The sequence below is a fragment of the Sciurus carolinensis genome, chromosome 17 (genome assembly GCF_902686445.1).
Source record: "Sciurus carolinensis chromosome 17, mSciCar1.2, whole genome shotgun sequence".
NCBI classification, from domain to species: domain Eukaryota; kingdom Metazoa; phylum Chordata; class Mammalia; order Rodentia; family Sciuridae; genus Sciurus; species Sciurus carolinensis.
Window position 1 is genome coordinate 28,437,749 of NC_062229.1, and position 13,047 is coordinate 28,450,795.

Below are 13,047 nucleotides of genomic sequence, written 5' to 3' on the forward strand. Positions count from 1 at the left end.
TGCCACAAAGCTACTGTTAGCAAATACAAGAAGATAGAGATACTACCTTGTACTCTATCAGATCATAATGGATTGAAATTAGAAATCAATGACAGAATAAAAAACAGAAACTTCTCCAATACCTGGAGATTAAATAATACACTATTATATGATGAATGGATAACAGAAGACATCAGGAGGGAAATAAAAAATTCTTAGAAGTAAACGAGAAGAAAGACACATCCTATCAAAATCTCTGGGACACTATGAAAGCAGTACTTAGAGGAAGATTTATTTCATGGGGCGCATTCAAAAAAAGAAGTAGAAATCAACAAATAAAGGACTTAACACTACAGCTCAAAGCGCTAGAAAAAGAAGAGCAGACCAATACCAAAAGTAGTAGAAGACAGGAAATAGTTAAACTCAGAGCCGAAATCAACGAAATTGAAACAAAAGAAACAATTGGAAAAATTAACAAAATAAATAGTTGGTTCTTTGAAAAAATAAATAAAATTGATAAACCCTTAGCCACACTAACAAAGAGAAAGAGGGAGAAAACTCAAATTACTAAAATTCGGAATGAACAAGGAAACATCACAACAGACACGAGTGAAATACAAAACATAATTAGAAGCTATTTCAAAAATCTATACTCCAACAAAACAGAAAACCTCGAAGACATCAACAAATTTCTAGAGACATATGAATTACCTAAACTGAACGAGGAGGACATACACAACTTAAATAAACCAATTTCAAGCAATGAAATAGAAGAGGTCATCAAAAGCCTACCAACAAAGAAAAGTCCGGGACCAGATGGGTTCTCAGCCGAGTTCTACAAAACCTTTAAAGAAGAGCTCATTCCAATACTCCTCAAACTATTCCATGAAATAGAAGAGGAGGGAACCCTCCCAAACTCGTTCTATGAAGCCAATATCACCCTGATACCTAAACCAGACAGAGACACATTGAGAAAAGAAAATTTCAGACCAATATCCTTAATGAACATCGACGCAAAAATTCTCAACAAAATTTTAGCAAATCGCATACAAATATATATTAAAAAGATAGTGCACCACGATCAAGTGGGTTTTATCCCAGGGATGCAAGGTTGGTTCAACATCAGGAAATCAATAAATGTCATTCACCATATCAATAGACTTAAAGTCAAGAATCACATTATTATTTCAATAGATGCAGAAAAAGCATTCGATAAAATACAGCATCCCTTCATGCTCAAAACACTAGAAAAAATTGGGGTAGTGGGAACATTCCTAAACATTATAAAGGCCATCTACGCTAAGCCCATGGCTAATATCATTCTAAATGGTGAAAAACTGAAAGCGTTCCCCCTAAAAACTGGAACAAGGCAGGGATGCCCTCTTTCACCGCTTCTATTCAACATCGTCCTTGAGACTCTAGCCAGAGCAATCAGACAAACCAAAGAAATTAAAGGGATACGAATAGGAAAAGAAGAACTCAAACTATCCCTGTTCGCTGATGACATGATTATATATTTAGAGGAACCTGGAAATTCCACCAGAAAACTTTTAGAACTCATAAGTGAATTCAGTAAAGTAGCAGGTTACAAGATCAATGCTCATAAATCCAATGCATTTTTATACATAAGTGATGAATCTTCAGAAAGAGAAATTAGGAAAACTACTCCATTCACAATAGCATCGAAAAAAATAAAATACTTGGGAATCAATCTCACAAAAGAGGTGAAAGACCTCTACAATGAGAACTACAGAACACTAAAGAAAGAAATTCAAGAAAACCTTAGAAGATGAAAAGATCTCCCATGTTCCTGGATAGGCAGAATTAATATTGTCAAAATGGCTATACTACCTAAAGTTCTATACAGATTCAATGCAATTCCAATTAAAATCCCAATGATGTACCTTGCAGAAATAGAGCAAGCAATTATGAAATTCATCTGGAAGAATAAAAAACCTAGAATAGCTAAAGCAATCCTCAGTAGCAAGAGCGAAGCAGGGGGTATTGCAATACCAGATCTTCAACTCTACTACAAAGCAATAGTAACAAAAACGGCATAGTATTGGTACCAAAATAGACAGGTAGATCAATGGTACAGAATAGAGGACATGGACACAAACCCAAATAAATACAATTTTCTCATACTAGACAAAGGTGCCAAAAATATGCAATGGAGGAAAGATAGCCTTTTCAACAAATGGTGCTGGGAAAACTGGAAAACCATATGCAATAGAATGAAATTAAACCCCTATCTCTCACCCTACACAAAACTCAACTCAAAATGGATCAAGGACCTCGGAATCAGACCAGAGACCCTGCATCTTATAGAAGAAAAAGTAGGTCCAAATCTTCAACTTGTTGGCTTAGGACCAGACTTCCTCAACAGGACTCCCATAGCACAAGAAATAAAAGCAAGAATTAATAACTGGGATAGATTCAAACTAAAAAGCTTTCTCTCAGCAAAGGAAACTATCAGAAATGTGAAGAGAGAGCCCACGGAGTGGGAGAATATCTTTGCCAACCATACCTCAGATAGAGCGCTAATTTCCAGAATCTATAAAGAACTCAAAAAACTCTACACGAAGAATACAAATAGTCCAATCAACAAATGGTCTAAGGAAATGAACAGACACTTCACAGAAGAAGATGTACAAGTAATCAACAGATATATGAAGAAATGTTCAACATCCCTAGTAATAAGGGAAATGCAAATCAAAACTACCCTAAGATTTCATCTCACCCCAATTAGAATGGCGATTATCAAGAACACAAGCAACAATAGGTGTTGGCGAGGATGTGGTCAAAAAGGAACACTCATACATTGCTGGTGGGGTTGCAAATTAGTGCAGCCACTCTGGAAAGCAGTGTGGAGACTCCTCAGAAAGCTTGGAATGGAAACACCATTTAACCCAGCCATCCCACTCCTTGGCCTATACCCAAAGGACTTAAAATCAGCATACTACAGAGATACAGCCACATCAATGTTCATTGCTGCTCAATTCACCATAGCCAGATTGTGGAACCAACCTAGATGCCCTTCAGTTGATGAATGGATAAAGAAACTGTGGCATATTTATACAATGGAATATGACTCCGCAATGAAGAATGATAAAATTATGGCATTTGTAGACAAATGGACGAAATTGGAGAATATCATGCTAAGTGAGATAAGCCAATCTCAAAAAACTAAAGGACGAATGATCTCGCTGATAAGCGGATAAGGACATATAATGGGGGGTGGGAGGGGTTAGCATTAGGTTTAGGGTTAGGTTTAGGGTTAGGGATAAGGAGAGCAGTAAGAATGAAGGAAAGAAGGACTGTATAGAGGGAAAAGAGGGGTGGGAGGGGTGGGGGGGAAGGGAAAAAAAAAAAACATCATTGCCCTATGTAAACGTATGATTACACAAATGGTATGCCCTGACTTTATGTACAAATAGAGAAACAACATGTATCCCATTTGTATACAATTAAAAAAAAATAAATATAAAAAAAAAGAAAAATAAGAATGGAAAAAAAAAAGATGATGATATGTAACTATTTTGATCCTTGAGGAGGGGAAGGAACTGGAAAAGAAAAATTATAAGGCAGTTATCTAAAAATTATAGTTATGTCATTGTTTTTACCTCCAGTAGATGCCCAGGCAAGACTTGACTGGCTTCACTGGTCTGAAGCAATTACCTTTGTTTTAAAATCTACAAATGTTTAGGAATTCATCTATATAGAAATCTGGTCTTTGAACATTTGTATTCTGTCTCCTTGTGTTATGGTTTAGATATTAGGTGTCCCCCAAAACCTCATGTGTAAGACAGTGCAAGAAAGCTTAGAGGTGAAATGATCAGGTTAGGAGATTTTCAACCTAATCAGTGCATTAATCCCCTGATAGGGATTAACTGGGTGGTAACTGTAGGCAGGTAGGGTGTGGCTAGAGAATGTGGATCATTGGGTATGGCTTTAAGGCTGTATTTTGTCCTTGGTGAGAACAGTCTCTCTCTGCTTCCTGGTGTGATGTCCTGAGCTGATTTCCTTCATCATACCCTTCCACCATGATATTCTGCCTCACATTGGGTCAGAGCAATGGAGTTGGCCATCTATGAACTGAGACCTCTGGAACCATGAGCCCCAAATAAATTTATTTTTCTCTAAAAAAAAAATAAATAAATAAAAAGAAATTAAAGGACGCTTAAGGTCCATAACAAATGGCCTGGTTTGCATCCTGATTCAAATAAATTAATTGTAAAAAGAATGGTTTTGAGACAGTTGAGTTTTGAACATAATGTATTGTGTATATTAAGAAAAATTTTATTAATTGGTAATCACAGTGCAGGTTAAACAGTTTTATCTGTTAAACTATGCAGAAGTATTTATAGGAGAAATAAGGTATCGTATGTTTGCTTTAAAATACTTTGAATAACAAGTAGATAAAACAAGATTGACAAAATGTTGATAATTGTTGAAAAAAGGATTCATTTTACTAAACTGTCTATGACTTTGTTTTAATAATAAATAATTGAAACATGAAAAACATGTCTTTTGATCCTAAGTAAGAGTTCTGTCTTTGAAGAAAACTGAAAATATGGCTGAGATCAGTCACTTAAAATCATGTTAATGGTCTTTCTGGTGTTATTACTGTTGTGAAAAAGATTTTTGCCTCATCTGAGCACCTTCCCTTGGGAGCTGGTGACTTCAGAGTGTAAAATCAGAGCTAACCCTCCCTTTTTCATGTAGCAGCAGGGATCTGATAGCATTTATCCTTTGCACTCCTTCCTTATAAACCAAATGAAGATGGGGAGAACACTGTGGCCTGCCATTGGTTTACTCTGAATCAAGCTATATGTAGATGGCCACTCATGGGTCACCTCTGCCTTCTGAAGAGCCCCTTCCTTCTCTGCTGCTTCGAGCTGGACTCCAGTTATCATCCCCTTCCCCTTTGATTTTCTGTATAATATGCCACAAAGTCCTCAGGAACCCCAGAAGGTATACACCTTCTCTTGAAGCACATGCTTACCAAATACTGTATTTTAAAGCCCTTCTATCCTGTCAGCATCTCAGGGATACCAAGTACTGTTTCATACATGCACAAGAGTGATGCATAATAGCTGTACGGCGAATGCCTGCTGGTGCCTGGTGCTAATTGTTCCTCTGTACTCTGTGTCATTGCTGCTATGTGCTCTCAGACCTTGTCATTTGATAAAGAAACTTGGCAATAATTCATTCTGCTTGCTTTTCAATGGAATTTATCTTCAACTTTGGGACTCAATTTTTAAAAGCATCTTGGTAGTTGTGTGTCTTATTCCTGTTTTTGCCATAAGGAGTACAATTTTGATGTCTTTGTAATTTTGGTGTGTCTTTACCTTCAGTGACAACTGGTTGCTTTTTTAGTCTAAAAATTATGGTACAGTTGTCAGGAAAACTAGATTGGTTTTTGCTGGAAATGACAACATGCACTGTATGGAAGAGATGCCAAAGCTTGAATGGCTGTGGCTGGCAGAGTTTCCATTCATTTGACCTGGGGTCTAGGGAGTGGCAAATGGATTACAGGTCCAATACAATCCAGCCTGTAATACATGTTGTATTTCTTTACCAACGCCCCCCAATCTGCTTGTGTAAGACATTTGTCTTTGAAAAAAAAAATTTTTTAAAGAACGTTTAGATTTATTTTGCACTGGTACCCAAGGTCTTATTCATCATTTATGTTTATATCATTTCATTTGTTTTTATAAATTCAAAGACTAATGCTAGATAATAATAGTAATAAAAATGCCAAGTTAAATGTAAATAATAATGCTCCCAAAATGTGAAAAAGTGTTTTTGGTGGTGGATAACATCAAACTGAAAGTTGACAAGAACCAGCTGTACTTTTAATAGGTTTGCAGAACCAAAATGATAGGACCTGGAAGTTTCTAAATTTCAAATTTCTTAAAATCATAATTAATCTTATATGGTTGAAATTCATGAGGAAAAAATTGCTTCATTGCATTATCTTCTGGAAAGAATCCACATACTTATAGACTCCATGAAAGGCCCGATTGCTGGGTCCACTTTGGTCCCTAATTTTTTAATTGAAGAATGCTGCCCTCCTATGGGGAACCTGGGGACAGCACATTTGTACACAATGCTTTTTCCTTTGGTGTCAGAGAGTCCTCTGATTATTCTCTAAGTGTGATTTTGGGAACCCTTGCCTCAAAATCACCTGGGGAATTTCTTTAACAAGCTTGTAAGCCCCTTTCCAACTTCTGAGCAGGTTCTCTGGTACTGAGGCCTAGAAACTTGCATCTTAAACAAACAGCTTGCTCAGTGATTATGATAAGTGTACTGTGTAGGTTTTATGCAACGTAGAGTAAGAATGCCTCTCTGGTTCATGTGATACATTGCTTTTATAATTCTATGGTGAGTATTTTTTCCTTTTCCTTTTTTTACCCTCAGGACTTGTCAGTCACGTCTGTAACCTGTTCACTGAAACTGCCACACTGTGCTTGGATGTGGACAATAAAAATAACAATGAGATGGCAACCACACTGCTGTTTTCCCTGCTTGATATTTTGCATGGCATGCTGACCTATACATCCAGCGTCGTTCGACTGGCTTTGCAGGTAGAGGATCACTTTTCTTGTTTCTTGAGCAATCCTGCTCCACGTCACGCTTCCCTCTCTGTTCTTTCTGATGAGTCTCTCTCTATATATCTTTTTTTTTTCCCCCTTTTTAAAGAGAACATTTTATTCCAGTCTACCAAAAGCCATCCTGGGGTTACCAATGTCAAGAACAGAGGTTGTGTCACAAAATCCTAAGGGAAAGCAATAGAGGCATAGTGAGCAAAGAGCATTAGTTGGGAAATTACTTCTGTCCAAGAAGAGCACTTCCCTGAGGTACATCCTAGTACCAAGTAGTTTGCAGACTTTTATGTCCAGAGACAGCCCCTCAGCCCATCCTCAGCAGGAGGGGTTAGCTTGTTAGAAATAATGGATTGGAGGTTTTCACACACATACTTGTGGTGTGTGCACATGTGCACACACACACATGTTTGATGCAATTAGATGCATGTATACATGTACATATATATGTATATCACATAAACTTTCTCATTTGGTCTCCCTTATGATGTTAATGTGGAATTATGGAGTGATTTGGAGAATCAGAGGTGAGTTCATTGGCTATAGAAAAAGTCAATTGGCCCTGAAGTCTAACCTGTGTTTACTTAGCATCATATTCTAAGGAAGGAAGGAGAAGTGGTTTTATTGAGTACTTTCATGTGATGTGCCTCCACATACCTAATTCATTTAATGTTTTTATCCTAGCCAACTGAGTCAGCTGATTCTTAGATCAAGAGAAAGGCACACAGCCAATATGAATTCATTGTTATGTTTAAAAGCCTGGTAAAATTGCAAGAGATGTATATCAAATAGCATCTTAGCTCAGATAGATGCAGAAGCTAAAGTTGAAACTGAACTGTTTTGATACCTTGCCAGGAGTCAGAGTAGCAGAGCCAAGAATGAATCCCTAGACCCTGGGTTTTCACTATGATATATGGTATCTTTTATGCAGTGTTAAGCCAGTCAAGTATTTGGCTTGTCCAGTATGATTTAATAAATAATTCCACAATCCTTGGAACAAATCTGATAGTTACTAAGTGTTTAACCCAATCTGTAAAACCAGTGGTTAACATGGTGTTTGTATTATCTTGTTGTTTTTATTTGTTCATCTATAATCATTTTAAATTAACAGTAAAGTGTCTTAAGTACTTTTGGAATCTTGAATTACTGTAGTTTTTCTAGCTTTTCCTTTTTTCTAGTGAGTCTGTCTTCAAAGAATATAAAACTACAGTGGTAGTTTTATGGAATTCTTCAAGACATAAGTACTTTAGTGATATCAGTCTGTGAAAGACTGTCTCATAAACTGTAGATTTATAAAAAGGATCAGAAGTTAAAAATCCCCAGAACAATAGAAATTTTCCTTTATTACAAGTGATGAGGCACATATTCAGGAGTATTTAAAAGAAAACTCCTTAATACAAATGTTTTCTAATTATCTGTTTTCAGTTTGCTAGTATGCCAGTAGATCACTGGTTTTAATTTTTTTTTCATACTATTCAACACTCTTTTCCTGCTATCGTCTTTCTGAATCCTTCCTTATAATATCTGTCACATATTGCTTTTGGCCTTGACCTCTGACTTTGATCTCCATGATACCTGGGGTCAGTCTGAAAGAGGTAGAGTCCTTGAGACTGAGTTAGGGGAAAGAGTTGGGGAAAGAAATGGAGTGCTCATCAAAGGCATAGCCACTGGAAACACTGAGCTATAAGTACTTTGCAAAACCATCTGTCACCTTTTCCATTTATAAAATACTCTACACTAGAAACTCTTCTGCACTCAAAATCTGTATCTGCTTTATACAGAAACTTCTTTAAAGTAGAATTGAAGAGTGGCAGTGTGTAAATTATAATAGTGGTTAGATTTATGAAGCATTTTTCTTTTCCAAGGAAAAGTGGTTTGATCCATGTGGGTGCTGAGTAGTCAAGTGTCAGATCTCCATCTGGAGTATAATCCCATCCTCCAACTTTCCCTGAGATTTAGCATTGGTCCAATTTTAAGCCCCTGAGTGTTGCGTGGGACAGATATGGAGGCAGAAAACAATAATTGCCTGAGACTCACTGGTGTGGTGCTGCACATGGGCCTTGCAATCTGGCATATCTTCTATTCAAATTCCAAGCACACCTGTATGGGCCTGAACAAGTCACTTTACCTGCTTGAGTACCACTTTCCTCATCTGTAAAGCAGATATCAGTATTCTGCAGGGTTGTGGTGAGCCTTAGTACTTATGTATAAATATTAAGTGTTTTACATATACCTGGCTTAGGGAAGTGAGCCAGTAATTGGTTGCTGTATCATAAATAGCAATAAGAAGAAAGGTAGGTACTCAATTTCTTGTTTATAAGGAGCTTACTGTGGGCCATGACTTCCTCGTTTGTGTGTCCTGCTGCATGACAGGGCCCTTAGTTCATATTTGCTGGCTAACACCTAGCAGGCTTGTAAGTTATTAATTTGTTTTATTTTGTACTCAGGAGTCTAGCATAGGGTTAGGCACCTGTAATTTCAGTAGAGGTCACGAGAGAAATGGGTGTTAGTTGTCAGGGAGCTTATAGTTAAGTAGAGAAGACTGTCAATACACAAATAATAAGTGAATTTTCACATTTTATTGTGAAAAATGCAACAATGGCGTGATAACAGGGTGCTGCAGAATGACTAATGGGAGAGGGATCAAACCCAGTTTTGAAGCTGGGAATGGCCTTCCTAAGGAAGGCACATATTTAGTATTATAGCCCAGGTCACCGAACTTTCCATTCTGGGCTTCATCTGTCATTTCTGAGGTGGGCGTAGGAAAGCTTTTTACGTTATTCTTTAGTTACCTGTATACTGTTGTTACCGTGCAGGTGTGTTGTATTAGAAGACTGAGATGTGGTCCCTGCATCTTTCTTAGTCTCACATGCACATAAAACCCAACTCTGGTTGGAGAGGTTACAGTTTCTATTTTTAAGGTCTCTTGGAATTATCCAGTTTGACTCTTCTGTGCTCTTCCTTTTGTTGCTCTTCCCCATGAATTGTCCAGACCTGGTTGTTAAGTGCAGATGAAATTTTTCTGCCATAGCCCACGGTCCTGATCATATCCTTTGAAAACTTCAGTGATACGTCATTATCTATGACATAACTTTCTAACTCTCTGGAGAGAAATTCAGGGTCTTGTGTGATCCAGTCACATAGTGCCTCATCTGCCAGGCTTCTCCACTGCCCACACCCAAATGAAGCATTTGTATCACCCATCTTCTAAGTGGATCCTGATCTTGTCACTCCCTTGCCTTTCCTCATGAAATCCCCAACTTCTGAGACTCCACATTTCTCCCTTTATCCCACCATCCAAATGATGAAGTCATTGGTCACATTCTGCCACCCAAACTTTGTTTCTGTTTCTATTATAGCAGTTTTGTATTTGGTCTTCTGTGCAGTTATGTGGGAGCTGGTCATCTTCTAAATTAAATTAAGAGCTCCTAGAGAGTAGGGACTGAGTCTTTCTCATCTCTGCATCAAGAACATGCACATGATCACATCTGGGGAGCACAGTGAGAATGGAATTGGGTTGATCTGGTACACACCATGGACAGTTGTGCCGTAGCGTGTGCTTAAGCCTATCTGAGACACCCACCAGCAACTAACTTCATGAGGAGCTATCTCATTCTTTACAGATGGCTTCCCTTTGTGTTTATCAGTAGACCTCTGTGGAGCACTTGCTTCTGTGCACTAGGTTTACTTAGCAATAGTAGATGTCACAGAATTATATTAATCCCAGACATTTTTATGCTAAGAAGTTGACTGTATTCTGTCTCATTTTATATCATGCTGTCTTGCTATTTAATATTAAACATGGCTCCTAAGTTGACATTCCCAGGTTTTATATATTAAAATTGTTAAATTTGTATTTCTACCCAGAGTTCTCTTTGGAGAGAATATATTTATATTTATATATATAATTATATATGTATATATAATTATAATTATTTATATATAATTATATAATAAAATATATTTAACACCTTAATTATTGTGACCACCATATATCCCGTAGTCCAAAACTGAGCTCAGAATTTGTCTTCCAAGCCCATTTCCCTGCCAGCAAGTCATGCCACCCTTACCCTGCTTGCAAACCAAAAACCTGAGAGTCCATCTTAAAATTTTCCTCTTTTTCATATTCTTCATCTTATCTGTCACAGAATAATGTAGATTTTTACCTTAAATATCTAGCATTCAATGACTTCTCCCAAACCCTAACTCAGACCACTGTCTTCTCTTTCCTTGACTATACCAGCTGGGGAGGTCAAAAATAGTGAGAATCTACTGTAGAGCAATGACAAGGGAGAGGAGTTCTAGAAAGGAATCTGGAAAAGTCAGTAGCTGTCAGGATAGAGACAGGAGCCCTGCTCAAAATGCACCCAAAGGGCCACAGATCTGGATGTCAGGAGACTGACTTGAAGAAGTGGGATGTTGGGAAGTGGAGATATACTGGGAGAAGAGCAAACCTGGGCCTCTGAATTTGTTTGTTGAATCCTATGTTCACTGCTCCATGTAGTCCTTGCTACACAGAGCTTCCATTGTGTGCTGCTAGTTTTGTGAAGAGAATTGAATTTCTAACGTATTCTTGTCATGCACCTCTCTCTTGTGCAAAGCTGCAGCATTCTCTTTCTGGAACCCATGACAATTGCTAGGCAGGGTCTAGATGTTTCTTGGCACTAATTTAACAAATGACTGTGCAGATTTTGGAGGGTCTGGAGCACACTGAATATCCTAGTGGGAAAGTCCCCCCACTGTGGGCTTGTTCCTTTGCTCCATGTGCTGGCTTATAAGATTTAGAAAGGAAGCAGGGATACCATGCTCCTCACTGTTGTTAGATCCTGATTTGCAACACTGCTTTATCCTTACCAGGAGGGAATCGGTCTTCTCTAAAGGAAAACATGTTAATATGAAAAGGCCAATATTCCATGTCAGACTATGCTTAAAAAGGCACAGGACCAACAGCCAAGACTCAGGAAGGTTCAGCCCTCTAGGATAGTGCAACACATTTATTTTATGGGAGGAAGTGCTGCCTTTCCAATAGTCAGGTAGGTTCAGAGGGAAACTCCAAACTTCCAAGTTAATGATTGCTGTGGTTCCCCATAACTGTAGAGAGGTGTACATTGCTAAAAGATAAGTATCTCATTTTCAATAAAGTCCTTCTGCACAAAAAACAAAAGACAAAAAACAAAAAAAAAAACAACAAACAAAAGGAAAGTAAAAGGCAGGCACCTGAAATTCTGTTCACAGGTCTGAAGTGCGAAGGAAACTTGGCATTCATGAGAAAGACCCTGAAGTCCAGGTTAATGATCCAAGGCGGGGCAGCCTGCTCTGTGAGTTCAGGCAAAGGTCATCTAAAAGTGTTCTTTTTCTTTTTCTGAATAAAAGTAAAAGCAGAAATAAATAATATGAAGAAATAATACATTCTGTAGCACACACAATATTTATCTGTACTACTTTTCAATATATATCAATTCATCTCTATGATAGAAATGTCCTTTGAAATATGACAGTTCTATAAAACTCCTGGGAGGTGATACACTTAAAGTAAAATCCACTCACTCATTTCTTAGTCTGAAACAGTTTAAGCTTATATATCCTAAGGAATGTAGATCAGTATTTGAAGCCTATTCATTCAGTATTATATTAGGTGAATATTCTAGAAGGTGTTCTCTGAGCAAGTATTTGCATAAATGCAAGGAAAACATAGCAAAATTAATTTGGTATGTATATGTAGTGCATAAAAATACTCAGAGGAGATTAGTATACATGACTTGGAATCAGATAGCCTAGATTTGTCCTTTGGCTTCATCACCCAGTATCTGTGGGACTTTAGACAAATGGCATAGCTTCTCTGAACTTCAGTCTTCTCACCTAAGAAATGGGGCTAAGGCACCTAGTCTCAGGAAGGTTGGGAAGATAAAGTGCTTATCCTGGGCAGCATGCAGTGTGTGACCGTCCGTCCTCCAGCGTCAGTCCTTGATCCTGCTTTATCTGTGGGCTGTCTGGGTCTGCTTCTCTGGCCTGTGCTGGTGGCAATGGCAGTGTTTGCACTGTGTGTCATGTTTTGTCTCTTCTGGGGCCTCCATGTCCGATGTCAGGGACCCAGGCAGAATGCTTCTCCAGACCCTCACATCTGCTCATCTGTCTCCTACAGCTACGCTGGCTAATCACCAAGATCGGTTTTCATTTCTCCTCCCTCTGTTCTAGGCCCAGAAGTCTGGCTTAGGAGGGGACACTCAGGCTGCAGAAGACCTGCTGCTGCTTTGCAAACCACTGACAGACCTAATTAGCCTACTTATTCCACTGGTAAGAGCTCACCTGTTTATGTGTCTTTCAGAATATTGCTGAGGTTGAAGTAATTTTATTTGAATTTCATGAACTTTTGAGTTTCTATGTTATTTTAATTCCCTTCAAAACTAGAACCAAAAGAACTCTGAAAGATTATTTGCTCTGAAAATACTAAATTTATACT

The 13,047-nt window shown here is 38.1% G+C and overlaps 1 protein-coding gene across 8 annotated transcripts in view; it reads left to right on the forward strand.

Moving 5' to 3' along the window:
- The window catches only part of Ulk4 (unc-51 like kinase 4), a 623,492-nt gene that overhangs the window by 418,178 nt on the left and 192,267 nt on the right, over positions 1–13,047 (forward strand). For 7 of the 8 annotated variants that reach the window (XR_007105971.1, XM_047532456.1, XM_047532457.1 and 4 more), the window contains exons 34-35: positions 6,403–6,569; positions 12,783–12,881. Coding sequence is in view for 6 of the 8 variants with exons in the window: in XM_047532456.1 (XP_047388412.1) it covers positions 6,403–6,569; positions 12,783–12,881 (266 nt within the window). In the remaining 2 variants the exon portion in view is untranslated. Of the gene's footprint in view, positions 1–6,402; positions 6,570–12,782; positions 12,882–13,047 lie in introns of those variants that run through there. The other variant, XR_007105973.1, reaches the window with a different exon arrangement.